The 27,772-nt window shown below is 44.0% G+C and overlaps 4 protein-coding genes across 6 annotated transcripts; 2 read left to right on the top strand and 2 right to left on the bottom strand.

Moving 5' to 3' along the window:
* The first annotated feature begins 27 nt into the window (after positions 1-27).
* lactb (lactamase, beta) lies at positions 28-6,068 on the top strand. 3 transcript variants are annotated; one of them, XM_088379844.1, is made up of 8 exons: positions 28-484; positions 576-642; positions 1,002-1,192; positions 1,263-1,563; positions 1,643-1,808; positions 1,985-2,503; positions 3,813-3,839; positions 5,534-6,068. In XM_088379844.1, the coding sequence occupies exons 1-8, from the start codon at positions 134-136 to the stop codon at positions 5,622-5,624; spliced, it is 1,713 nt and encodes a 570-aa protein (XP_088235970.1). In that variant the 5' UTR covers positions 28-133; the 3' UTR covers positions 5,625-6,068. The 3 variants fall into 3 exon arrangements, with proteins under 3 accessions (XP_088235970.1, XP_088235969.1, XP_088235971.1); XM_088379843.1 differs by lacking the exon at positions 5,534-6,068 and adding an exon at positions 4,820-4,956; XM_088379845.1 differs by lacking the exons at positions 3,813-3,839; positions 5,534-6,068 and having other exon boundaries at positions 30-472; positions 1,985-3,390.
* nrg4 (neuregulin 4) lies at positions 3,047-4,768 on the bottom strand. The gene is made up of 5 exons (XM_088379864.1): positions 4,621-4,768; positions 4,301-4,360; positions 4,129-4,222; positions 3,898-4,050; positions 3,047-3,816 (listed from the first exon to the last, which is right to left on the bottom strand). Exons 2-5 carry the CDS (start codon positions 4,308-4,310, stop codon positions 3,747-3,749), a joined length of 327 nt encoding a protein of 108 aa, XP_088235990.1. The 5' UTR covers positions 4,311-4,360; positions 4,621-4,768; the 3' UTR covers positions 3,047-3,746.
* Positions 4,919-22,342, top strand: tmem266 (transmembrane protein 266). The gene is made up of 14 exons (XM_088379846.1): positions 4,919-4,965; positions 5,534-5,612; positions 6,397-6,416; positions 6,609-7,019; positions 8,361-8,459; positions 11,173-11,361; positions 15,818-15,972; positions 17,128-17,201; positions 17,827-17,883; positions 17,995-18,133; positions 18,866-18,981; positions 19,339-19,531; positions 20,063-20,125; positions 20,201-22,342. The coding sequence occupies exons 5-14, from the start codon at positions 8,446-8,448 to the stop codon at positions 20,806-20,808; spliced, it is 1,608 nt and encodes a 535-aa protein (XP_088235972.1). The 5' UTR covers positions 4,919-4,965; positions 5,534-5,612; positions 6,397-6,416; positions 6,609-7,019; positions 8,361-8,445; the 3' UTR covers positions 20,809-22,342.
* A 1-nt stretch (position 22,343) lies between these two features.
* etfa (electron transfer flavoprotein subunit alpha) lies at positions 22,344-26,157 on the bottom strand. The gene is made up of 12 exons (XM_088379863.1): positions 25,992-26,157; positions 25,227-25,376; positions 25,075-25,156; positions 24,929-25,011; positions 24,747-24,846; positions 24,536-24,646; positions 24,351-24,452; positions 24,180-24,248; positions 24,017-24,099; positions 23,356-23,421; positions 23,207-23,287; positions 22,344-22,563 (listed from the first exon to the last, which is right to left on the bottom strand). Exons 1-12 carry the CDS (start codon positions 26,028-26,030, stop codon positions 22,528-22,530), a joined length of 1,002 nt encoding a protein of 333 aa, XP_088235989.1. The 5' UTR covers positions 26,031-26,157; the 3' UTR covers positions 22,344-22,527.
* Positions 26,158-27,772: the final 1,615 nt, after the last annotated feature.

The following is a 27,772-nucleotide window of genomic DNA, read 5'->3' as shown; positions in this document are numbered from 1 at the left end:
GCTGAGTCTGTCGCTCGATGTTTTCTGGATCGGTAATCGATTCATCATGTCCGGCTGACAAACCGGAAGTAAGTTTTTGCCCCTCACCGTAGGAAGTGTTTTCACCAAGAAAAAAACACTTTATGCCTTTAAAATGTACCGTTTATTGGTGTCACGTACTTTATATGATAAATTTAAGCGTTTGCCCACGCGGGTGACAACTCTATGGCTCCCACGAGCCGCTGGGCGAGCTGGGCCGCCTGGACAGAGATGTGTTTTTAGCCAAAGGCGATGCTACGCTAGCGAGTCCACCACAAAAAACTTTTCCTTGGTGTGGATCTGTGGAGCTGGTGTGGGACTTGCCTTGGTCTTTGGACTAAAATATCACGCGGGGGCAGACAAAGGTTCTTGTGATAACACATCGACGGACCGTCAGAATCATCGATACGATGCTGCAATCAAAGCCAGTCGAGTTTTGGTGGAACGAATCCAGGTAGGCGCGCAGGTATGCAGACAGGAATGTGGTAGTCAACAGGTTCCTCCTGTCTGGATCTTCTGGTGCACTTCTGTCGGTTTACTGTGTTTTCTCTTGCCAGAGTGAAGTCGGAGCTCCCGGCCTGGTGGTGGCGGTGTCGGTGGATGGTGTTACTGTCTGGTGTGAAGGTTCGTGCATGTCATGGATTCATGTGCAAAACTCGCATCGGGTTGTCATTGAAGGAAAATGACGATTAAAGTCCAAAATGATTCAATTTTGGTAGTTGTGGACAAGATCTCAACATTAATTGATTGCAGTTTTTTAATATTATCAAGATTTTTCTGTATTGAGCGTTTCTGGAGGGGGAAAAGCTTAATGTTCATTAAACGTGAATAAAATATTATCACGATCGTTGATTTTTTTTTTTTCAATTTTGTATATTCAGTTATTGGAATTGTTTTACACTCGGGCCCTACTTCTTTATTTCTTTGTTTACCTTTATTCTGTGTCTATTTTAATTTTCTATTGATTGATTGATGGACTTTAGGGGTCGGTTATGCCGATTTGGAGAATCGTCTACCATGTGGCCCGGAAACCGTGATGCGAATCGCCAGTATCAGCAAGTCGCTCACGTCGGCGGCTGCTGCGCGTCTCTGTGAGGAAGGGAAACTCGATCTCGATGCGCCTGTCCAGAAATATGTCCCAGAGTTTCCTCCAAAAAAGTTTGATGGACAGAACGTGAGCCACCTCCACTCACAAAAAAACATTTTTTTCAACTTCTGCATTGTAACCCGCTCTCTCTTTTCAGGTCACAATAACACCTCGCATGATTCTCTCCCACCTCAGCGGGATTCGGCATTACGAGAAGGACCCAAATAAAGTGAAAGAGGAAATGGAGAAAGCCAAGCGGCTTCTGAAACCATCAATGATGGAGAAAAAGGAGGATATGAATCAAAATAAAGGTGAGCCCACTAAGCAATCCAAAGAAGCTTCCCAGGCCAAGAAGAAAAAAGAGTTTGAGCATGAGGAATACTACTTGATGAAAAATTTTGAAAGTGTCACTCAAGCGTTGGACCTCTTTAAGAACGACCCACTCATTTTCAAACCAGGTAAAGCACACTTCCTCATTGCTTCATTAAGATGCGGGTTGTTTTTGGTAAATTGAACACTTGACTCCTCATCCTGCAGGCACAACATTCTTGTACTCGACCCACGCCTACACCCTCCTCAGTGCTGTCATCGAGCAAGCGGCGGGCCAGCCCTTCCTGGATGTCATGAATAACCTCTTCCGGGAACTTGGAATGCTCAATACGGTGCCAGATCAAAATGAACCCATCATTTATCATCGTTCCAGGTAGGATGCATCATATCATGCTTGACGGATGGGTGTGCACTTCTCAACCAGACATATGACACTTGGCTTTTGTAAATATACACCATATATGTTTAAATGCATTTTTGTGGTATCTTAATATTCTCGATATTGTCTTGATTTTGCAAAAGGCTGTTTGGCTTTCCTGTTCTCCGCAGGTATTATCATCTGAACAAGCGAGGCCGGGTGGTGAACTGCCCGTACGTCGACAACTCGTACAAGTGGGCGGGCGGCGGCTTTCTTTCCACGGTGGGGGACCTGCTGCTCTTTGGTAACGTTCTACTCTACAGCTATCAAATGGCTCACATGAAGGACACTGAAGGGCTGCTGCCCGGTTTCCTCAAACCCCAAACCGCCGTGGAACTTTGGACGGCGGTGGATAAGACGGAGGCCAGCTGGGACAAGGACGGACGATACAGTCAAGGCTGGCTGGTGGTGGACAAAGAGCAGAAATACGGGCAATGCAGGAAGCGCAAGCACTATGTGTCGCACACAGGGGGCGCTGTGGGGGCCAGCAGTGTCCTGTTGGTGTTACCCAGCGAGGAGATGGAGCAGCGACGAGGACAGAAGGTCCTCCCGCAGGGTGTGGTGGTCAGCATTCTCACCAACATGCAGTCTGTGGGACTCAACAGCACAGCCCTGAAAATTGCACACCAGTTTGACAAAGCCAGAAGCGCGTAAGTTGTTTTCGGAAAACGTGACTGTTTTGACTTTTCATATGACTGAGGGTGTTATTGAAAATAAGATCTTATTTTTATAGGATATTAAAAAAAAAACCTACTGCACTATACGAATACCTGATTGTTTTTAACATCAGACAGAAGTCAATGTAAATGTGAGATTTGGCCGTCCAGAAAAAAAATATTTCTTAATAAGCAAGCATGATCACACTTGATTTGTTCCTGGATTTTATTCTATAAATTTTTGGGGTAAAATTTTTCAAATATCCCTTTCCTAATGACTGTTGCAGTAGATTTCACCTTTGACAAACTTTTATTATTCTATAACAAAAGATTGTTAGATTGTTCCCCTACTAGGACCATGAAAACGTTCCTATTTTTGTCCACTAGGTGGTGGTCATCACTAGAAATGCCAACAACTTTGTCAGCGTATAAAAAAATAGATTCAATTCACCTTGTTTTACAGTTGTCCAATTCGAATGTCAGGAATGAAAGTATACTTTTGTTTTGCCTCACTCCAAAAATCACACAAAAATCAGATTATTTCAAATTGCTTTTATTTACAAAATCACTGCCATGTACCCCTCAACTGATACAAAAGTTCTTTTCATCCAGCATCACACATACAGCAGGTCAAAAATGTACATAGTATGTTTTAACATGCACAACAACGCTTTGTAACTATTTTTAGTCACAGACCATAGATTGAAATGTGATATACATTTGTAGTCCAGTGAATAGAAACATTTGACTTAATGTCACCACAAGGGGGCATAGTGGGCAAAAAATATGACTAGGACAACGTGGAAAAGCTCTGGCTACTCAGTACAACACGGCAAACTCAACAATAAAATAAAAGAACTGAATGTTCTGTACATCAGAAATTTGCATTTAGCCTTTATGAGAACAGACTTAGCATCAAACAAAGTCTCGAGCACCATTCACAGCAGTTAACTACTTTTACTATGGCAGTTAATAATGCTGCCCAAATTATTTCTTTTACTGTAAATAAAGTTTTTATAGTGGCCCAAGTTTGACCCTCAAACACATTAATTTTATTTATTAGAGTATAAGTCTAAATCTTAACAAATTGGAGCATCTTGGAACTGATGTTTGGCCTATCTAGCTCCAACAGGTATTTTCCTCATGCATGAAGAGATGCTGAAGTCATTTTTTCCTCAATAAGCGGCATTCCAAACTATCTCACCATGTGGCTGAGTACATCAACCTGGTGGAATTGTCAGACTCTTGGTGGGACTTTCCAATACTCTGTGTGACTCTGCTTCTTCTGTTGCTTGGCTTTCAGCATCCTGGACACAAGTTACATCAAGAGGTTAGACTTTTTTTTTTTTTTTTTTTAAATGCCTTCCTTTCATCACGTGTGTACTTACTTATAGGTAAAGTAGATGATAACGGAAAAGACCACTAAGATGAGGAGTCCGACAAAGACCAGCGCTACGATTAAACCTGCTTGCTCCTTGTCGGTGGATCCGAGAAGCAGTTGGAACTGCTCGCATCGACTTCCTTTGTAGTAGTTGTTGCACCTAAACGTCACATAGTCTCTCACTCAGGATGCCGTCCAAACATAAGGGGTCGACGTTGTGTGTGTTTACGTGACTTACACACAAGAAAGTGTATCCATGGAGGCAAGTTTATAGCACGTGCCTCCATTCATGCAATAGGCGGCATCCTCCCCATCACATGGCACTCCGTGTTCTGTACAGACAAAGCAACTCGTATGAAATAGTGGCTCTATCAAAAGGAACTGTTTTTAAATCGACTTTTATTCCTTACCTCCCATCATCTGGAAGATTTTTTTTTTCTTTTTTAGGTGGAAGGTTACCTCGAGGTTACCTAGTTAAAAGTGTAGGTGAATCAAAGGAGAAAATGAATTACAAGGAGGCTTACAATTGATCCCTGTGGAACACCTTCCGGGAAAAAAAACTATTTGTCAAATTCAACAACTCGAGCTGCATCTAATGCGATAGTAGCCTTACAAAAACACCTCACGATAACGTTGTCTTAAATAGCTTTTCATTTTTTATATACAAATTTGTATACGTAAATAGCAGGAAAATTTGCCAAGTTACAAAATATCTAAGCGTTGCCCTTACCTGCCTGTGAAATCCCAACTTTTGGTAGCTACCGTGACTTCCCAATGTGACTCATAGTACTGTGTTGCTTTCACCTAGACCTTTAAGGACAGGCGTGATGTGGGCGTGCTCCTGCCTCCTTAAAATATGTCGTGAATGCAGTTTGTCCACATCGCCTGTGAAAATGGCGATACTGGCTCACTGGAGGCCCGTTTGTCAGCTTGTCTGTCAGGTCAGCAGTGGAATCACAGCAGCTTCTGGCCATCACTGAGATTGATGATGATGGTGGTGGTGGCCTGAGCATGATCACATGTCACGCCGACTGAAAAGAAGGCTCTCTGCTGTGCCGTCACAGGCTCGGAATGGGTGAGGCAACATTTGTGCTTGTCTGCGTGGGGCGGCTCAAATGAATGGTAGGCATGTCGAGAAGGTATGAATGGAATCGTGGGAACTCGCGTCAAGGACTGCTTCCTTACAAGAAGTTATTAGTGCCTTGTGTATGGGACCGTTAGTTGACTCATCAACTGGCAAGTTTTCCTCATTGTTTCGCACATTTCTTAATAAGGGAAGAGTGTTGCAGTGCAGGTTTCTCGGCGGGAGGCCCAATCCTTGAAACGTTGTTGTGAATCTCTGTCACCAATATAATTAATGAATTGTTGTGTGCCAACTCCAAACGGTGTCACTAGCTTGTGGGGTAGTATCACTTGACTTTTTCCTATGCAGTTGAAAAAAAAAAAAAATTAAGTTAATATTTTCACATTCAGGATAACTTGCTTTTTATTCATTTATTGTTAAAAGGTTTGTGTGTTTTTAGAGCAGTGCTTAAGATCTCAACAGGGGTCGGAATTGTACATTTTTCTTTTCAAGTTTGATAACGTTTCTTTTTTCAAAGTCATCAGGGCAGTTAACATGTTGACCTATTATTGACCTTTAGAGAGCAGTATGGCAAAAAGTGCAGCGATGACCCGATGGAATCCATTCCAGCCACTGGAAGCTTCATATTTTTGTCACTTGTAAGTATGTGAAAGTTCCTAGACGAATAAGCGTTGATGTTGCACTGTTACAGTTTATCCCTTAATTGAACACACAAGATGAATCAACACATATAGACAGACAATACACACACGCACACACACACACATATTCATAAAAATGACTGATATGGTCTTTATACAAAATGTCATCAGACCAAGCAACAAAATAGGTCTGAAATGAGATTAGCAACCTCGGAAAAAGCAGCAATATCTAATCGTACCACTAGGGGACGCAAAGTCTTGAACACCAATGTTTAATATGTCATAGGCAACAATAAAGAATACATAGTTTTAGTGAGTGACACCTTAAATGTAAGAAAGATATGGGCATTTTTCTACTAAAGAGTAAACTTCTTACAGACTGGGGCTTATTTTATTCGTATTTCAAATCTCAATCTAATGATATTCTTTATTTTGATATACAGGTGGTTTTAATTTTCTGTAACCGCTAATCATGTTGCAAGTAAATAACAAGCTAACAAATTACCATTGTTTTTGCTTTGTTTGGGTTTTTTTTTTTTTGTTTTTTTTTTTTGGTGCTGTACTGTCATCAAATATTGCTGATTCCTGCGCTAAATATTAATTTTTTGGGAATAATTAACCCACATTAAATCATAACAAAACAAAGGTTCACTATGGAAATACAAGGATGGGTTGCCCCCCTTTTTTTGCCTTTTTTCCCCCTTTGGCGTGTGTCTTGTTATCGCGAGGAAGCCGAAGGAAGTGAAAAGAAGTGTTATTTATTTATTTTAATTTTTTTTAGGTCGACGCTTCCCGAGTGCTGTAAGTAACGCTCATTGTGGCTTCTGTCCGCGAATGCAGCTCATTTGTATGATTCACTAATTGATTGTAATTTTTTATTTTTTATTTTTTTTACATTTGTTATCCCGTTTTTTTTTTTTCATTTTTCACATTTGTGCTGCCACGACCTTGTTTCCTCGTCGACGTCGTCACTCGCTGGTCTCCCGCTTTCAGCATTTGGACAGCTCTCGTTCGTCAGCCTCTTCGTCCACATGGAGCCCCCGGTGTGATCGCGTGGAGGAGGTGGAACACCCCCCGCCCCCCCTCCCACACCCTCCAAAAAAAAAAAAATCTTCACGAGCCACCCTCCCACGATGGGACCGTCTCCCCGGACTCGGTGACGGCGTCGCCCGCTGCCGAAGCATGGTGCCCTCGCGTCGGAGGAGGAGGTCTATTTGTGGCGCTGCGTCCCCGGAAAGGCGACGCTGGTGCTCGGCGGATTTGTCAGCCCACTCAAGCCAAGATCCGAGCTCCTCTCATTGTGATCTTCATCATCGGCGAGAAGGGAGATGTGCCCGTCGTCACTGCGAGGGCAAATGAGTCACGACCACTCTTCCCACTATGTAGAGCAAGGCAACGCGGGAGGTTAGTGTGCTTTTATTTGCTTCCTTTATTCCTTCCTTGCGTTGGTTGAATCGTGAAGAAGAAGAAGAACCCCACCGAGGGGCCTCCGAGCACAATTTTTGTCGGCCTCGCTTGACATGATTGCAAATGCATCTTGATGAGGATGAGCCTTGTGCAGAAATAGACCAAGGCTCGTTGGCTGGAAACTAGATGGTGAATACATTGCAGCCTTTTGACAAACATCTCCGTGACGGAGCCCTTCTAGGAATGATTGGAAACCATGGATGAAAAAAAGGTGAAAGTTGTCTGCTTTTAATCATATCCCCCAACAAGCCCAGTGAATCACCTTGAGGAGGAATTGCAGAATAGAGTGGAACTAAATTAGGAACTTAGCATTTAAAACAAATAAGACAATATAATAAGCCAACATATGGAGGAAGGTGTAGAAAATGCATTTTAGCTGTGTTCCTCTGTATTAAACATTACACATCTGGCAGAATGGTGTCCTAGTGGAGGCCTAGTTGAGTTTGCAAGGTCTCACTGTGCTTACATTGCTTTTCTAAGGCTACTTTGGTTTCCTCAAAATTGTACATGTTAAGTTAGTGAGGAATTGTCCATTGTTGTAAATGATTATTTTCCTACTACTTTGCAAATTCGCCCTGAGTCAGCTGGGATAGGCTCCAAGAAATAACATTGACAAGGAAATGTTATTAAGAATGACTTTCTGCCCATTTTGTACATTGTTAAAAACTGCTGGGTTAAAAATAACCCCAGGCGAGTTTAAAATAACCTTGGTGGTTTTAAGGGTGTAGCTAGTTATTGCAAAAAAATCTGTTGAGTCCATTTTTTGCCTTTGTATGGAAACGATAAATGCTTCTCGGTCATTATTTATAGTGTTGTGAAAGGTGCCAAATATGGACTGGCTGTACCAAACGTCTTATTCTTGCATTTTATTGCTCAAGTTGTTGCAAGTTGAAGCGACAAGGTTGCGAGTCTTCCATTCAAGGCGGCTCGTCACGTAACTTGACTTGAATGGTCTTCTGTCCCGCAGCACAAGGGGGCTAGCTAGCATCCCTCGGTACTTGCTATGCAAGAGGTGTGGTGTTCCTCAGCCCCACAGATTCACAGAGCGGAGCGTATATTAAGGGAGATTTAAAATCCATTACAGTTTAGTGCTCCCTGGGAAAATAGTTAAACAGAGCTTCGGCAGAGGTGAGGAGAAGAAGAAGAAGGCGCCACCGCCGCCAAGAAGCAAATGCAAAGTGTCAGATCCAAAAACTTTTGCTTGTGCTGGATCCAAATAATGTACCATACTTAATCTTTGAATGTATGCTATTCATTTGTTTTCTGTATTTTCCACAGGGAGCCGAGCCAGGTCACGATTGCTGTGCCTGTGATTTCACACCTGGCCTGATTTAGCGTGACCATCCGTCGGAAGCCTTTCGACATGAGCAACCACCAGTAAGTAGCCCTCGCCGCATCTTTTTATTCCGAGAGGCTGTGAAATCCCCAATCTCTATTGATGAACACGCCGTCTCGTGCGAAAGGGCGTCTCCGTCTCGGTCGGGTCATGATTAGCGCTGCATATTTTCCCGTGAGGGCTCGTGAACAAGGGGCAGCGGGGCCTCATCTACAGTACAACAATCATCTCCTGTCTGCTGCCACCTCTTAGCATTCATGAGGGATGCTCACTTGTCATCTTCTCTTATTAATAATTACTCCTTGTGTGTGTGTGTGTGTGTGGTCCCGCAGACAAGCCCCGCATTCTGATGACAACCGTGCAGGGAGAAGGGGAGGGGGAACCGAGTCGAGGGCTGGGGGGAGGTGAATCCAAATTGGGTTCAGTCAGCTGTGTTCTCCGGTTAAAGGCGCAGGATGCTTGGAAGCGTCGCGACGTCACTATTGTGGCCAATCGTGCTTAAGTAGATAATAGCGGGAAGGTGATGACTGCTTGTGAGCGGGATTGGGGCAAGCCCGCGGCCGCTCAGTGAGGCGGGCGGGCAGCACATGGAAAACGCTTTGTGTTGACAAAGGTTTGGGGAGTTATTTTCACACTGATTGGCTTTGACAGGATGCCCCTCGCACGAGAGCAGCCCTGTTGTTTGTGGCTGGCGTGAGAGATTTTGTCATCGAGGTTAGCTCGGGAAATATTTTGCCTCTTACGTTCACCATGAAATCATTTATAGATGTCATTTGAGTTTTAATTTAAGGTTCTACACGAAAAAAAAAAGGTATTTAGGGAATACAGGAGTTTTATATGCATGGATTCCTGTTTGTTTGTTTGGAAAGTGAGGTACCATATTCTTAGGCTGATACCAATTCTTGAGTAGTTGCCGATACCAAATACCGATACCATTTGTACTTTTGATTCATAAATTAAAAAAAAACGACAAAATTATTTATAAAAAAAAAAGACCTATATATCCCCCGATAGATTTCCCCCCCTGAAATTAATGGCAAATTTGAATCACCTTTTTTTTTATTTTTACACTTACACAAATTGGATCTTATTGAGCGTCTGTTAGTTCTCGATCGTAAAAATGATGAGATGGTGAAACCCAAATACAAAAACAATAATAAATTGTACTTTACGTGTCCAGATTAATTCGCCATTGTCTCACAGTTGCTGTTGACCTGTTCTCAGAGCAAAAGTCATTTTTCATGTCAGTCTATGGAGAAAACTACACTTAGAGCGCCATTGTACTTTGGTTAACAATAAATTGCACCGGGAGTACAGGTCAGGGCAACAATGCTGTGATCCTGCAAATAATGTACTCGGTGTCAGGAGCTGGTGTCTGAGCTACTGCCGGCGAGTGCAGCCTGTCCCCGTGTAATTGATTTGGCACATTTGTCTTGGTTTGCTGATGATATCAAGACAGTGAATTGCTGCGCTTCAAGCAGCAGCCAAGTGTCTGGATACAAACTTATTGGGCAGAGTGGCCCACTTCCAGACATCTGGCTGGAAATACGACCACTCTTAGCACTCGGTAACAATGACACTTTTGAATCGAAAGTTAAAAGCAAAAGTTAAACAAAAAGAAAAGAGCATTCAAGAACAATACGTGGATGACTTCTGTAAATGATCTTAATTGGCAAAAAAATAAAGAAAAAGGTTGATCCTTGATCAACTCCACCAAAAACGCGCCACAACTTTGACCACCTGGTCTCGACTCAAAAGCAAAAAAAAAAATGACACAAAAAACACCAATTAAGTTGCACTTCTCTTTGAAACACAATGTGAAAACTAATAAACCTGATGCACACTTACCAAATTGTTTACGCAGCTTTTTGGACTCGGTCCTTGTCGCGCTTACTGCTATCACACACAATTTGTCCAATCTCCTAACTCACGCGGTTAAAGAGAAGCCAAGTGTTGAGATGTGAAGTCGTGTCTCTTCCCTGTGCACGATGGCAAGCGGCCATTCTGCTGGGCTTCGGTCATAATGGCTGCTGGCCCGCTCTCTGATTGGCCGGAAATGCGGTTTTGATGCGCTAAACGGTTTGTCTGTCATGACTGATTAGTGTCCTGGTTGGCGGTGGCTTGAGGTGCCAAGTATATGCAAGATACTGTTTGTGTTATTTAACTGGATTTTTTTTTAATAGTTGTAAGAACAGCTTGTGTTGCAAAGTCAAACAGCACCATTGTAGTATTTCAAGTATTTTTCAAAGGAGTCCATGAAAGCGCTTCTCATCTGGAATCAGGTCAAGCAAATAGACAGAAAACTATTTTTCTGCTTACATTGACATTTAACAGGAAAGTGGTTCTGCTCAAGCTAGCGCGGAAATCATCTCAGTCTTGCCCCGCTATTGAAGTTATTCGGGCCTCACTTGGACCACCGCCAAGCCACGTCAGACCCCCGTTGTAGGGTGACTTCTCCTTGTTCCCCATTGGCTCAGCTTGCCCCATCACAAACCCTCCCTGCGTATTTAAATTTCAAGACTCGCTTGGCAGATAAAATGACAGCTGACCTTCCAAAGAACAGGTGGTGTGCAATGACAACTTGTGTGCCATCGAATGTCAAAAGATGAGCAAAAAAAAAAGGCTTTCGTTGCATCCGATGGCACATGAGGATATTTATGTACCTGATATAGGTTGAAATTTACGTCCCCCCCTTGTTCAGTTGTCTCCTCCGGCGACTCGTAACGCTGCTCTTGTGGTGTGCTCGTACGACAGGGCCCCTCCTCAAGCTGCCTCCTCCGAGCTGGAGGTGATTTCACAGCAGGTGGAGGAGGAAAACCAGCGCGTGGCCCCGGTTCAGCTGCTGAGCTTCACCTACAGAGACTTGCCTCTGGCCGCCCTGGATGTATCTCTGGCTGGATCTCAGCTCATCTCCAACCCGGATGAAGAGGACAACCGAGAGGGGTAAGTCTTAAAATGTCACATGTTCACTGCAGAATTTTTTTTTAATTAAAGCAATGACTCTTGAAAATAGATGCAAAGGTTCGGGCGATTTCATCCATCTATGCTAGTTCCAATTTAGAATCCTCAAAACAAATCTTATGTGATGTCACAGCCCGCAGCTCAAGAGTTGCTTATGAGCTCCACTTTGATTTTTTTTTTTTCTTTCCACTGTCGGATCAGAGATCACACAGAAGCGGTAAATGAGCTAGATTAATCATTATAATCAGATCTCGCTCTCACTAATTTGTATGGCCAAAAGCCCCAAATGTAATCACACAATGACTGATGTTGCCACCCCAATTATAAAAATTCCAGTAATACGGTGGCCTGTTGTTGCCTTAATGTGTGCTATATCCTTAATGAGACGGGATTGGCTATAATCTATCCCGCCGTCACGCTCTCCATTACTGGTTATTGCGTCCTTATCGGCACATTTCATGTCCGAGTCCGAATTTGCATTTGTTTATTATTGTCACTATATCAGATTTGCTTGCTGCTTCCATTTCTGCTGAGCGAGGTTTCCATTCTCAATGTCGATATGTGTCATAAAGCAGACATGTTAGTGGCAAACTGGAACTGGGCCCTGTGGCGCTTCCTTTTCTATCCTTGAGGTCAGGTTGATGATTTCTTATCACAATTATCGCCGTGTTGTTGGCTCGGTCCAAGATACGCCTTTCCTGGGGCCAGTGTCCGTGTTGCTCCTGTCAGCAAGGGCGATTCAAAACCATTTTGGCATCAAAATCTGTCAAGCACTGGCGGCGCTCAAGGGGAGGGTCACGGGGGCACTGGCTCCACCTGAAATATGGTTGGATCCCCCTTGGTGCCCTAAGATAATTGACTTTTGGGTATTTTTTTTATTTTTCCAGGAAGTTTTTTCAACATTTTCACTGCTCATGAATCTTAATCAGCGTTTTCTGATGAATTTTTAGGGTTTGTTTAAAAAAAAAAAATTTGTGGACCCCTCTAAGATAAAACAGAAAAATACACTACTAAGTGTGAAATCTGGTTGGATATTTTTCTTCACGTATCTGTTATTGGAACTCACAGTGGGTATAAAAAGTCAACACACCCCTGTTCAAATGCAAGCTTTTTGCGATATACGACCAAGGTTAAACATTAATTTGAACTGTAACCGTGCCTCTAGGTTGCGTAGAGGAGAACCGTCAATATGATATAGGATTACCCGTGAGCATTTCAGATTGGCATTTCTGATTACTAGAACAAAGTCTTGCGCACTTTCACATGTACGCTGAGTGGAAAAAGACGGTCACCAGTTTTGGCAGCCTCAGTGACGCATGCATTGCATCATAGGAATGACGCAGGCGCTTTCTTCACACAATTCCAGTGTAATCATGTGTATGGGATTTCCATGACGCAATGTTTTCTGCTGTGATTTAAATTCCAGACATGCTTCTGGATCCAATTGATGACAATTTAACCAGTGGTGAAAGAAAAGTTGTTTGTTTTTAGTCACGTGAGGGAAAATTCTTCCAAATGAAACGCTCCCATGTTGCTGAATGTGTTTTTATTTTGCTTTTGATTTGGTTAGGAGTGGAAGAGCACTTTTAGTCTTGCGCAGCAGCTTCGTCGGGAGATGTGGGCAACGAACGGTGTGGGTGGTGGATGTTCTTGCCGACCACATGGGGCACAAGCGGTACTTGCAGATTCTGTGCAGTGGTGAGCTGGATGCAATTATTAATAGAATTTGGCTGCACCCGCCCTCTGCATGGAGGCTCAAGATGTGATTTCACACAATGATTGTCTTGATTAATGTCAAGCAAGATTGCGTAATCTGAATACCCGGATTGTGATCATTATAATAGGAGTAAATAAGACCGTAATAGGAGTTTTAAACAATCTAGTTTTAGATTAGTTTGGTGAATAATAAAATTTGGAGAGTGTGCGGTGTTTCTAAAGTTTACACACCCTTGTTCAAAGGCCATTTTTTTTGTGATGAAACAAGACCAAGATAAATGATTTCCAAACTTTTACCGCCATTATTGGTAAGCCGTCGCTTGTCCTGAGATTTCAGCAGCCACATCTCAGCTGGCCGCAACAGCAGCATATGCCGTTGATCTCCAGGGGTCAGATGGCGAGGTGTGAAGCACACAGTAATGACAGATGGTTCATAAGGGTCAAACTGCCACTTCGACTGGAGGAGAAAGCGATTGGAGAGCAGATAAAAAATGGTAGCAAACAACCTTCACCCATATTTTTGTTTGTTTTGTTCATTCATACTACCAGCGGCTCCAAATGATCTTTAGATAATCTTAACAAAACAACTGCACTTGACGTGACGTCAGCAAAAACCGAACAATCGGGGACGCTCATTGTGATCATTTTTCACTCCAGTCCTGTTGGTGGCAGTATTGTGCATTTGAAATGATAAACAGCCAACCTTTTTTTTTTTTAAATCACAGCTTCATTTGTTGAAATAAATTCGCCCTTCAACCACCTTATTAATTAATGAATTAATTTTCTATTTATTTATTATGTATACTTTGCGTATGATGACCTTCATGAAGACTGCAGGCAATAGTAGTGCTCAACCAAGATACTAGTGTGACCCATGGCCGCATATTTTTTTTTTTTTTTTTGCACTAAGCACCGTACCTGCTGCTGTGTTGATAGATGCCCGAAAAGAGAGTAGGACGTCGTTCTTCCTATTTCTCCCCCACCAGCACCACCTTGACTCTATCTCCAACACTCAGAGGAACAATCCTCTTCATCAAGCTGTCCCTCCCGCTTGGCCCCATGTGCGACACAATAGATGACATTTGAGAGTGCCGGGTTCGAGGGTTTGTTAATATTCACAGACATGCAAAGTGCGAGATTGCTTTAGGCTGAGAGCGAGGAGCGATGGAGTGTCCGGGCGAAAAGCTATTTATCAAGGACAGCTTGTTTGCTGCTACACGCATGCAGGCCGATCCATCTTCATTTGCTCGGAATCTCTGGCCCATTTCTCGGCAGACCAGACCAGTGCTGCCGTGTCAGTTCTCAGTGGAGGATCTGTGGAGAGCCAAGGGATAATTCTGCAAACTCTTGTTGGAAGTGCAGAGAAGCCAGAGAAAACTAGAAAAAAAAAATGCTCAAAGCTGGGCCCGAATGTTTCGCCCCAGAGTATACGTCTGGATCTCGTCTTGCTGGTCCCCAATTAGTGCAATAATCCATATGTTAACAGTATTCATCAGCATGAATAAATAACAAAGTGTTGGCCATGCAGAAAAGTGTCGCTCGTTTCCTCGCCGCCTCCCGGTGATGAATCACTTTGTGGGAAAATCTAATTGTCTGCGCCCCAGCGTGCCGCGCTCGTTTGCTGACCTACGTGGCTCTGTTGTAAATGCGCAATCAAGACATTCATCAGGAGTTCCGATCGATCATTTAGAGGCCTGCCAGACCTGCGCAACTTGGTCCTGATGATTATTTTTATTATTTAGCCTTGGTTTTGCCCACGTGTGTAACAATCGATAACTCCGGTGAGTTGATAGAGTGCTCCGTACTTATTAGCGCTTAATGAAACACACAGCAAGCCGACTTGAAGATCATTTAATGGAACGCATGCGTCAGAGGACATGTGAGTGAAAGTTACCGATCTGCGGCTCCTTCCCCATCACTCCGCCTGAGGTCTTTATTCCATCTGGACGTTCCCCCGCAGCTGACGCGCCATCACGTCCATCTCACCCCGCTATTGATCGCCCTCATGATCTAATCCCCTCGCTTTGCCCTCCTGTCAGCTCACCTTACACCCCCCCACCCGTTCCCCTGATGTCTTCATGAAGCAGCAGCAGCAACCTTTCCTCTCGCCATCCTTCCAGCATTATCTCCGTAGACGCACGCCTATTTCATCCGAACCCGCCGTGACCCTGAGAGCCGCTCAAGTGACCCCCCCCCTGAAAACTGCCTTCACCACAGATTCGGCCTCTCTTACTCATGAATACTTCAGGTGCTCTGGTTCGATGTGATTTCCCTAAAATTAAGTTTTGGGAGCTGGGAGTGATCCGTCATGGCCATGTTCCCTGCTTTCAGGCGGCGTTTCTTTACAGCTTTATGAAATTAATACATTTCCTGCTTGGGTTGAGTGAGAACGTCAGAATGAATTATTATTCCATTCCGGAGAGTGTGAGTTACATCGCACGCCATTTTGTCGCGCTCCTTTCATCTTCTTCACTAATGCTCCATAAATGTCTCATGGAGACATAAATGTTTTTTTTTCTCTTGTGCTCCTGCATAGCACGCCAAAATTGTATATTGATCCTGAGTAAAAAAAATAATAATAATAATTGTCTTTTTTTTTTTTTTTTTTAGTTTAGGAATAATAATGTTCTTTGAATGTTGTCATCGCCTCGCCCGTCAGAACCTAACATGGCGGCCATCACTTTATAGCACCTCCTCCATTCATCCGTCTTCCCCCTTCCAGGTCCAACTGGCTGAAGCCGTGCTGCGGGGGCCGGGCGGCTCTGTGGCAAGTGTGCCTGGCGTCGGCCGGCTTCAACTGCGTCCTGGTGGCTTGCGTAGTTCTGGCGGTGCTGCTGCTGACTCTGGAGCTACTCGTCGACACCAAACTGCTGCAGTGTGAGTAGACAGATGCAATTTTAGGTGTCCAGCTGTTGCTTTTAATTGACGAGCGTCCGCGCTTGTCTGCACCCGGAAACACAGTGTAGCATGTCACCACTGTGGCCAACGTGCAGTGAACAAGCTGCTAACTTTTCTGCCAAGTCATCAGTGCGATGATTAAAGTCAGTCATTACATCGTTTGTCATTTATCGCTGAATTACAACTGCTGCACGAAAGCATACAAGGTGAGTAAATTTGATATGCAGTGCTTTAAATAAATGGAAACGCCTTTAAAAAGATCCAAACCATCCCCTAAAAACGACAAAATAGATTCATCCTTCATAATATTGTACTTTATCTAACATACAAACAGCTTTGCCATTAGTGCTCATGTATTCGTTGCTCATAAAATTACCTCGTGACTATTGATGCTAATTGTTAGCACGTCTAAGACGTTTTCCATTATCTGTTAGCATTAAGCTATTAGAAATATTCTCAAGTCACTTTTTTTTGTCTTATGTTTATATAGACATATATGGACATTTGAAAATGTTTTTGAAGGGAAGTCTGTAGTTTTACTTCAGATAACATGATTAGTACTTGGAAAACGTCCACAAAGACCAAAGGAAGTCTTGTCTTATGTCTTATTCATCTATGCACGTCCCGTATCTTTTAACTTTTAATGAGATGAGTGGTCCCACGTTGTTCAACATGATCCCAGGTGGGAAAGGATCGCAGTGATGTAATACGACGAATTTTATTTACACACTGAAGAATTGTCAGAAATTGCCATTTTAAATTCTCCTAAGAGTGGTCTGATTATGTATCGCTGGTACACTAGTTCACCTTCTCTGTCCTGACCTTAGGCATGAGATCAATCATGGTCTGCGCAAGCTAACAGCCCCATTAGCATTCCGCTGATACACGTTGCCAAGCGGTGTGACCCACGACAAGCTGACGTCACCTTCATCCGCATCATCTGTCCTGGCGAAGACGCTCTCGTTCATCATTAAGTGCAAGGTCACATGACATGTGGCCAATGTCAATGTGTTTAATGGCAGCCGATATACATTTTATTAGCGCAATAAATACACACGTGTGTTCTTTGCTGGACCCGGATCATCCGTCTGTGTCACGTGTCAAACGAACAATCGTGTTTCTTTTTCTCTACAGTTAACAATGCATCCCAGTTTGCTGGCGTCATCCACTGGATCAGCCTGGCTATCCTGTCTGTGTTCTTCACCGAGGTCAGTTCCTAGCTCTAATCATTCCTTTTTGTTTTAATTATTAGGCTGATTTAGTCAAAATTTTACTCTGCCAAATCAGCATCGGGCTCAAAGAAATCCGTATTGGGCGTTAAATGCAACTTAATCTGTGAATTTAAAAGTATTGAGCCCACACTGGAAAGAAAATGTTACAAAATGTTTTTTCTTTTTATCATTTATGAGACTCCAATTATATTATGCGTTAAGATTAGGACAATTTAAATGAGATTCAAACTGAGACTATCACAGAAGTGTGATGCAGATACCTCAACAACTGTGCTGCCCACAATCCAGAAAGTGTATTTTTTCTTCTGGCTCCACATAAGCACAGGGCTTGAAGTATTGATCACTGCTTCCTTCACAGCCAGGGACGTTTTTCTTCCTCTGACTTGACGGGCCCACTGCTAACATTTCAATTCATTAGCGGGTTAGCCGCAAGGAATGAGCCCATGCGCACAGCAGCAGTAAATGCACCATCTTGCTCCTTTATTGGGACTTACGAGGCCGAATGCACGGCATCCGCTATCCCGCAGTGGTTTAGTTAGGCTCTCCTTGTCGTCTCGCATCTTAGCGACAGTGTCACCTTCTCTCTGTCTCCATCCTCCAGACCGTTTTCAGGATCGTGGTCCTAGGGATATGGGATTACATCGAGAACAAAGTGGAGGTAAGCTCCCGTGGGTGCTATTAGTCCCGCCTCGAGGGCTCCTTTCACTGCAGTGTCATTGCCTCAATGTCACCGCTCAGAGAGTGTTTCTTCTTCTTTTTTTCACCTCAGGTGTTCGACGGAGCCATCATCGTCCTTTCGCTGGCCCCTATGGTGGCCTCCACTGTGGCCAACGGCCCCAGCAGCCCCTGGGATGCCATTGGTCTCATCATCACGCTGCGCATCTGGAGGGTCAAAAGGGTCATTGACGGTAAGGCTGACGTTGTGTGTGTCTATTTACGTGTGTGTCGCAAGTTTTGAAGTGTTCAAAAATTGCCAGCGTGTTGCAGCAGAACCACTGTGCTACGTGGCGGCCATATTGGCAGGGGCAACTTTCCCATTAATAATCAATACATGGGCATGGAAAATGAGTCAAAATTTGCTTATTTATAAACCAATTTTAATTAGTTTTTGTCGTTGTTGTTGATGCCAAAGCGTGTGCTATCAATTTACTTATTTAGTACTTATACAACTCAGTCGTCCGTGCTAGCGTGCGTGCGCCCCTTTCGAGCTTGTTGCCTCAATTGTCCCTTTCCTTGTTATTTTATTTATTTAACATGACTTATGGTATTATGCTGTCCTAATTAATGTGTTTTTGTTCCGCTGAGGCAGTCGCTAAGGGCAAACTGGTAAACCAATTACGGAGAGCAGAACACACTATTTGTTGGAAGTCATTGTTGGTTTAGCAGCCTTGCTCCCCCTTGTGGTTTTCCAATTAGCTGCACAATGTTCGTTGTGGTGATGGCGGGTGAGCGCCACTCAACACATTCAAATTCATTTAAAATTTAGGTTGGGCAGGTTTGATGCTTAATGGCCAAATGTTTTCATTGTTTTTATATACCTGACTATTTACAACAAACCAACTCTTTTGCTTGGAAATGAAAATAAATCTGTCGACATAATAGAATCTTGAACAATGTATTTCTGTCACGTCTTGTCTCAGCCTACGTGCTGCAGGTGAAGGTTGAGATGGAGCTGGAGATCCAGCAGTACGAGAAGGCAAAGGCGGTGAGGGAGGAGCAGCTCGACCGCCTCACTCAGATCTGTCAAGAGCAGGCGGTAAGAGACTCAACTAGTAATGACGCTTTGTCACCACTAAAGGGCAGTAAAGAACTGTGAAAAGGAAAACAATGTTCCTGAATCACAAGGTGACATTTTTTTGCATACTTCAACAAATAGATTAAAGGCGGTATAATAAATAGATGGAGGGCTTTTTATTTATTTATTTTATTTATTTCATATGCAAGTCAAATGTTTCTGTAGTTAACCATATAGCCCACTCTTTGTGGGCTCTGCTGTAGGCTTCATGGGAAGTGTCATCTGATTCTATTCAGATTTGTGCCTTGTACAATACAGACTGTCCACTTTCTATCTGCGTGAAGAAATGAACTCAACACTCCTTTTCTCTCCCTTCAGTTTGAAATCCGGCAGCTGAGGGCCCACCTGGCCCAGCAGGACCTGGATCTGGTGGCCGAGCGGGAAGCAGCCATGCAGATCCACCATATGTGGGGTAAACCGAGCAGCAGTTTCCATGAGGTGGACGGACTGGCCCCCGGGGTCTCCGATCATCACAGGCCGGCTAAAGTCAGAGAGCCCGGCGGGCCCTCAGGTAACCGTCTGGAATAGGCGACTCCTTTGTCTCCTTTGGCTATCAGATAGCCGCAGAGCACAAGGCAACGTTCACATGGTGTTTTCAGCGCAAAGTTGCGGCCTGGGTGCCTTGAGACCTGCCCGACAAATGATTGTTGATACACGGACAAGTGAACCTGAAAGTGAAGGTTGAAGAACTGTGATTTTTATTTGCTTCTTCAGATTCCCATTGAATTTGTAACAAAAGGACTGAGTGCCTTTATGGTTACTAAAAGCCTAACAAATACTAGCAGGAAGCAGCAAAACACAACACTGTTGCTTTCTTCTGACGCATCTTGAAGTCCACATCAATATTCTAATGGCGCACCGAGATGGACCGTAAAACTGTCCAGCTGTGACAGCTCATAACTTAAGGCAAATTACGGTAACACAACGCGATGGATGCAGCCCATGTCAAGGTCTGCAAACATTGATAGTGCCGTATTTTTTGTTGCTATGTCTAAAGCGCCACTGTGAATTCTGAAGCGTCACTCTTTCTTCCACTCTTCAGATCACCACGGCCAGGATGACATGAACAACTACATCAGTCAGTATTACAGCGAGCCGAGCAGTGGTGAGAATCCGCCACATCCTGTTCACTCCAGCGTGCCGCTATCCGTGTAGTGGATCATTGTGGCATCTCCTGCAGATATGGGCATCCCCGACCCGGCCGCTCGCATCATCACCACGGCGGCCATCGATGTCCACTTGCCCAACAACCCCAGCCAGCTCCCTCCGTCCTTGGTGAGCGCCGACGGCGCTGCCGGCGGCCGACTGCGGCGCACCAACAGCTCGGCCAGCGAAGCCTCGGCCACGACGGCGTCGCGCATCAGCAGCCGCACGGCGGGATCGTCGGCCGACTGCAGCTCCACTGTGCGCGAGGCGTCCACGTCCACAGACTACAGCGACCAGCGCTGCTACCCGCCGCCCTACAGCAGCCCCCTGGCCCCTCAGCCCAGGGGAAGTCCCAGCGCCGTGGTGCAGGAGCTGCTCTCCTCTCTGTCCGAGGACTCCTGTTTGAGCCAGAAGGGCCTGGACCCCGTCAACCTGAAACCGCCCAGTCCTACCGGTTCCACCAAAAACAGCCCCGAGCTGGAGAACAAGGTAAACATCTACAACAAGAGGAACCAGGAGAGCCGACTCAGCTCGCACGCCAAACCGCTCATCCAGCTGCAAAGAACTGAAGCTTTCCTGGAGGAGAAGTACAGGATGATGGAGCCTGTCGACGCACCCGTCCATCATCTGTCCGGAACCTAAAGTGATGGAAGAGAGCAGGAACGGGGACCTAAGTCAATGCTCCAGTCCATCATCTGCCTTGGACGTAACGTGGTGAAAGAGACGAGGAACAAGATCCTCTTTTGTTGCTCCAAGCCTCCATTTATCTGTCAGAGATATGATAGTGGACAAGAACACAAACCTCAAAAGATGCTTGAATCCAACATGTTTGAAACAGAAGACGGTGGAAGAGAGGAGGAACCTTCATAAATGCTGCTGCCTATCATCTGTATGAAGTCGAGGTAGTGGCAAAGAGCAAAAACAGAAACCTCAAAAGATGCTCAAATCCATTATTTCTTCAAGACACTGAGCAGGTACAGGGACCTCAAAAGTTGTTTGAAATCATCATGTGTCTGAGACACGACAGAACCAGAACAGGAACCTCCATTGATAGCCCAAGCCATCATCTCTCTGAGACAAAAGATAGTGTCCGATAGCAGGAATGAAACGATGTTCATATTCATCTTGTCTGGTACATAACATGGTAGAAAAAAGCAGGTACGGGAACTTCATATGGTTCCCCCAAATCAGACATAAGATGTTGGCCGAGAGCAGCAACAGGAACCTTGTAAGATGTTTGAATTCATCATTTGTCTGAGAACAGGGACTGTAACCTCAAAAGATTGAATCCATCACCGAAGACATAAAATGGTGAAGAGAGCAGGAACAGGAAACTTCACCTGTCTGGGACATGACATTGTAGAAGAGATCAGGAACAGGAAGATGCCCAGATCCATCATCTGTCTGATACATTTGTTTGTGGAAGAGTACAAGAACTGGTTGTCCAAATCATCATGCCTTTGACATTGTGGTGTAAGAGCGCAAGATAAGACACTCCAAAATATTCTGAAGCAAGGTAGAAGCAGGAACAGGAAGATGAATTGATTTTGCAGCCTATCATTTGACTTTGAAATAACGTGGATAACATGAAGCGCAAGAACGTCAACTTGCTTCACTTGCAAACGTGCACTGAAAACTGCTGGAGGATCGATCACTTTTCAGGAAACAACTCTCTCAGACAATTTTATGATCATTTGAAACAAACTTGGCCATGCTGAATGGACCTAAAGTCTCTGCAAGCATGTCAGCTGTTTTATGAAAACAGCCAGAAACCAATTTGCCGCAACAACTGCAGGGTACAAGTGGAAATCCGTGTTGGGAGTTTCTAATCTTTGTCTTTCTATTTTAGCAACGTTTGTAACTGAAATTCCAAGACTAGTGTTTAAAAAAAAAAAAACATTTTGCAATCTAACCAAGATCAGCTTGGTCACGGCTGAAATTTTAATATGTGCATCAATTGTATTACTGGCTTTTAAAGGTTGCGAAGATGTGTAAATATTTGCAAACGGGAGGAATTGCGTGTGTCTACAAAAAAAAAAAAAAAAAATGCTCATCGCATGAAACTTCTACATCGCACAGCAACTTTATTGTACTGTCAACAGACGTTTTCTATCGCGGTCATCCTGATGCGTTGACACGACACTAGGCGAACAATAAAGCGAAAAACAATATGCAAGTGAGAGGTCAGTCGTCACCTTTAATACATTACAAGTCGTGGAGCTCAACAGGGAGACCTCCTACACATAATAGTCACTACCGAAGGCACAAAAATATCTTCAAAGTAGTTCTTTAATTGTTGATGTTTAAAACTCGTAAAGACACCAAGTCTCATTCTTGATGGTGAAGGTGGCAGCTTCGTCCTCACTTGCTCAACGCTTCGGTCATCTCAGGAACAGCCTGTAGGGAGTCAGATGGGACTTTAAAAAAAATATACATCGATTGGAACATTTTGTCAAATCATTTTATGGTTTATCATGATATTAACCTTTTTTTTAATCCTTCAATTAAGAAAAGGACATTTTGAGGGTGACTACTGCTCTGAGTTTCAGTTTTGGAAAATAGAATAGAAAATCCATATCAGTGGGGGCCTTAAAAGGTATTCAAATTGTTCCTCAGCGACTTCGGGACAGAGTTCATCCTGAGTATCGTTTGTCCTTTTGGGGGGGGGAACGAGCGCAGAGGCCATCCATTTTAATCAGCTATCTGATCGGTAAGCCGTAAGCTGAGCTCACGCCGAAGGTCGTAAGTCCACCGCCACTCACAATTATTACTAATCACATCCACGGGGACTTTGTCGAGACGCCGGCACACTTAACGTGACACCTGCGCCGTTCCACGACAGCCGGGGAACACTTTGAAGAGACGTTGACGTTAACAATGTGTTCATTGTCATTGGAGTGAAACTAACCATGTTTTTTTGAAGGAATTTTGATTCAAGGAATTAAGAATCTCACACATTTCCACTGACTGGAAAAACTGATGACGGCCAATGATTTTGTTTTAAATTCCCTTACACAGAATCACAAGTTCTTACACTCACCTTGAAAAGATCAGCAACCAGGCCGTAGTCCGACACCTGGAAAATGGGAGCCTCCGGGTCCTTGTTGATGGCCACAATAGTCTGAAATTTTTTTTTTTTTTAAATGAGGCCTTTAGTCTCTCAAGAGTGTGTCTACAATTGCATTTTACCTTGCTGTCTTTCATTCCAGCCAAGTGTTGAATAGCCCCAGAGATGCCCACGGCAATGTACAACTCCTGCGGACAGCGACAGAAACACGCTTGCAAACGGGAAACAGCGGAAACTCAGCCGCCATCACATCAGGTCAGACTCAGGTTCACTCATCTTCGGTATGAATATTTCAGTGCTCATCTTATACTGTAACCCACTCCCAAAGGGACTGGATGTTTTTTGTTTTTAATTTTGGGATTTCAGAAAGCAGCTGGTCTCCACATTTGCAGGTCTTAATTAGGTCAGTTTGTTCTGGTCTGAGAACCAAGCCAGACCTCACTTCTCTCAACCTGAGTGGATGACCCGACCCTCAAAGAACCCTGACTGTGCCATTAGCGGCACTTGTCGGGACTTAATGTGTGGATAATCATCAGCAGAGAACCCCGACTGAAGCGTCTAATGGATAATTAACCTTTAACAAAAAGGACAATGACGATGATAACGGCCTGCGAGTACGGTGGAACTTCAAAGGTTGAAGATGACGACAATTCATTCCGAGACACTGGCCGACAATGGTCATTCCAAGATTTAAACATAAAAACACCCCAACTAAGTCCACCCTTTGGTGTTTACTATAATTTTCTTTCCTTAGCAGCCCTTGTTGAGACTGGAGCAACTCACCGGCGCCACAATCTTGCCCGTTTGCCCGACTTGCATATCATTAGGAACGTAACCAGCATCCACTGCAGCTCGAGAAGCACCAACTAAACAGATAAGTGTATAAGTTAAAAAAAAATTATGATAAATGGCACAGAGTGATGTTTTTGTTGGAGCGACGTCTAACCTGCTGCGTTCATTTTGTCGGCCAGATCATAGAGCAGTTTGAAGTTATCTCCGCTCTTCAAACCTCTTCCTGGGGATGAGAAGTAACCAATGAATTTGATTCAGTTAACTTTGAGAGGTGGAAATGAGTACATTTTGGTTATATCTTTAAATCACAAAATAAAAGTCCCACCTCCTGACACGACAACCTTTGCGCTGGTCAACTCCGGACGGTCACTCTTGGTCAGATTCTGTTCCAGCCACTCGGAAATTCCCACGGCCGAATCAGCAGCCACTGCAGGTCACGTTAAAATCAATGACCACATTATTCGAGATACCTGTAAACTGCTGAAATCCAAAACAAGAGTTTATTTTTACCATTTTCTGTTGCAGCACTTCCTCCCTCTGTGGGCGCCGCCTCAAACGACGTCCCTCGTACGGTGAACACCTTCACAGGTTCGCTACACTTCACTGTGCTAAGCGCATTCCCTGGTAACATCATATTCATACGTAGAGCATCATTAATACTAATAACCTCCAAACTATATTTTGAATTGTGGAAAGCAGGTTTTCAAAAATATTAACTTACCAGCATAGATGGCTCTGACAAATGTATCAGGAGACTTAATTTCAATAATATCAGAGATGGGAGCTACATCCAACTTGGCAGCCACTCTTGGCAGCAGGTTCTACACATACAAGAACATGATTATAGATTATAAAGCTAACTAAAGTCACAAAATCCACTGCAGGTTCATGTGGAAGTGTTACCTTTCCAAAGGCAGAAGCACCAGCGCAGATGTGGGTGAAGTTGAATTGCTTGTGCGTGGCCAAGACAAGCGGTGTCAGCTCCTCTGGAGAACCAGACCGAGTGTAAGTAAATGCAACATCATCCATAAGGCCGACAATGTTTGTACCTGGCAGAGCTCCTTTGCAAGAGTCATTCTGAACCACCAAAACTTTCTTCACACCTTGTACTTTACTGATTTCCTCCACAACCTGGGAAAAAATGGGATAGTGTGTTCACGCATAGCATTTTCAAAGTCTACTTGGATGATATTTTTCACACCTTTGCACAGTTGGTTCCTGCGACCAGACAAGCCACCTCACCACCAAGTTTATTAGCAGCACTGATGGCATTGAGCGTTATCGGTGTCAACTTGTCATTGTTGTGTTCTGCAATCACCAAAGTGCTCTGAAACCTTTGCAGGACGCCGGCCTATTGGACAAAACAAAAATATCAATATTATCTTTATCTTTGTAAAGGCAGAAAGTTTAATAGTGCTCTTCCGCCGTGCATGTTATGTATGAGCAAAAAATCTAGTGGTCTGTGATTGTGAAACAGACTTCAGTCACCTTCAACATATGCCAGCTTGTTGTGGACACGGCCAGACATTACTAGCCGAAAACAGAGCGTCCATACAGATTACTCACAAAACGTTGACAATAAACAGCTACCATACCCTGCGTGCTTTTTTATAAGTAATTTTGCGCCATATTGTATAATATATGTTAAATATTTACAGGTCAAGCTTGGTTTCGACACGCCTGTTGGTAAAAAAAAAAAAGTTTCATAACCACCACGTAGCTATGCTAACACCGCTTAGCATGAGCAAAAAAAACACCGGGTTATGATCAAACATGATAAAAGCTTTTTGTCACCGTTTTGTTTATTATGCGTCAAATTGTGTTCAAACAGACAGTGGACGAAGAAATGCGCCCGCCTGACCAGCATTGCAGCACGACAGGAGAGACGGCTGGCGTTTCGAATTTAACTCAACTAGAAACACAACAATTCAGCCGGTTCATGGGTCAATCGAAGTTGAGTTCTTACCAAGCGTGTCACGTTCGTTTTAGTAAGAATTCTGTTCATGGTGGACTCTGGTCTGGATGCTCCTCTGCACTGCTGCTGCACTGGCACTTGCTAGTGTTGGCTTGTGAGTGAACGATTCGTTGAAAAGAAAGAATCTTTTCAGTGAACCATGACTTCTACCAGTAGGTGTCGGTAATGCCCATTGAAGCTGGTGCCACCTCGCCGTAAAACAAAACGAAGAAGAAAATGACGTCACTTCCTGTTTACGAAGGAGTCGTGAATTGCATTTCCCGCTCATCAACTGAATGGATATGTGAGTGAACGAGTCAGTGAGTGAGTGAGTGATTTGCATTTCCAGGTCATCGCTAGAACGGATCAGTGAGGGAACGAATCCTGACTTTCCCGTTCGCGAACGAGTTGATGGGTGAAGTGCCTCCCTTCCTTTTCTCCAAGCTAACGGCTAACTTTATTGCATGAAGGGATGGGCCGTGATGCAACAACGGGGAGATGATGCTTTTCTTTGGGTAATCTTGCTTTTATAACACTTATAGTAGTTTTTAAATAACGTGTATGCATATATGCGCCTGAATATTGTTATCCAATATATCGACTGCAATTTCACATTGGATTGCTGGTTTGAAATTTACTTGTAATATTATTATTTTGATAAACATTTTTGTTCAAACTTGTCTGGTGTTTTATTCCTTGTTTTGATACTCGCCAATTAAAACATAAAAATCAGACATTTGGTTAACTGCTTTATATGACAGTGTTTTACGTTGGTTGAATACACATCACGAGTACAAATGAGTCCAGACGGCCATGGTCTGCCAGGTTGAGCAGGGGTGTCCAAGTCCAGTCCTCGAGGGCTGCATTCCTCCATGTTTTCCAAGTTTCCTGATTCAATGATCAGGCTCCTGCAGAACGTGAGGATGAACTGATCATTTGAATCAGGTGTGTTTAACGAGAGGAAACTTGGAAAACACGGAGGAATGCGGCCCTCGAGGACTGGACTTGGACACCCCTGCCTTACACTGAGTGCCAAAAGTAGTCCCAATGATCGTGAGCAGCAGGGGGGGCCCCATTTCAACCCCTTACACTGAGTGCCAAGCAGGGAAGAAATGGGTACCATTGTTATAGTCACTGGTATGACTCGGCAGGGGTTTGAACCCACAACCTCCCAAACTCAGGGCGGACACTCTCCTCTCAGGCCACTGAGCTGGTAAACACTTGAATCGTTGTATAACACTTATAGTCGTTTTTAAATAATGTGTATGCCTATATACGCCTAAATATTGTTATCCAATGCAATTTCACATTAGATTGCTGGTTTGAAATTTGCTTTTAATATTATTTTTAATAAACATTTATGTGAAAATGTGTCTGGCGTCTTATTCCTTGTTTTTATATTCGCCAATTAAAAGTGAGTGACTGAGTGGGGGAGGGAGGGAGTGAGTAGTTGTGAGTGAGTGAGTGGGTGAGTGAATGAGTGTGAGAGTGAGCGAGTGAGTGAGTGAGTGAGTGGGTGGGTGAGTGTGAGTGAGTGAGTGGGTGAGGGAGGGAGGGAGTAGTTGTGAGTGAGTGAGTGAGTGGGTGAGTGAGTGAGTGTGAGTGAGTTAGGGTTAGGGTTTAGGGTTAGAGTGAGTGAGTGAGTGGGTTGGGTGAGTGAGTGAGAGTGTGAGTGAGTGAGTGAGTGAGTGAGTGAGTGAGTGAGTGAGTGAGTGGGTGGGTGGGTGGGTGAGTGTGAGTGAGTGTGAGTGAGTGAGTGAGTGAGTGAGTGGGTGAGTGAGGGAGTAGTTGTG

This window comes from Syngnathus floridae, chromosome 6 (genome assembly GCF_059516105.1).
Source record: "Syngnathus floridae isolate MCC-2025c chromosome 6, RoL_Sflo_1.0, whole genome shotgun sequence".
Lineage (NCBI taxonomy): Eukaryota > Metazoa > Chordata > Actinopteri > Syngnathiformes > Syngnathidae > Syngnathus > Syngnathus floridae.
This window is presented reverse-complemented; position numbering and strand designations above follow the sequence as displayed.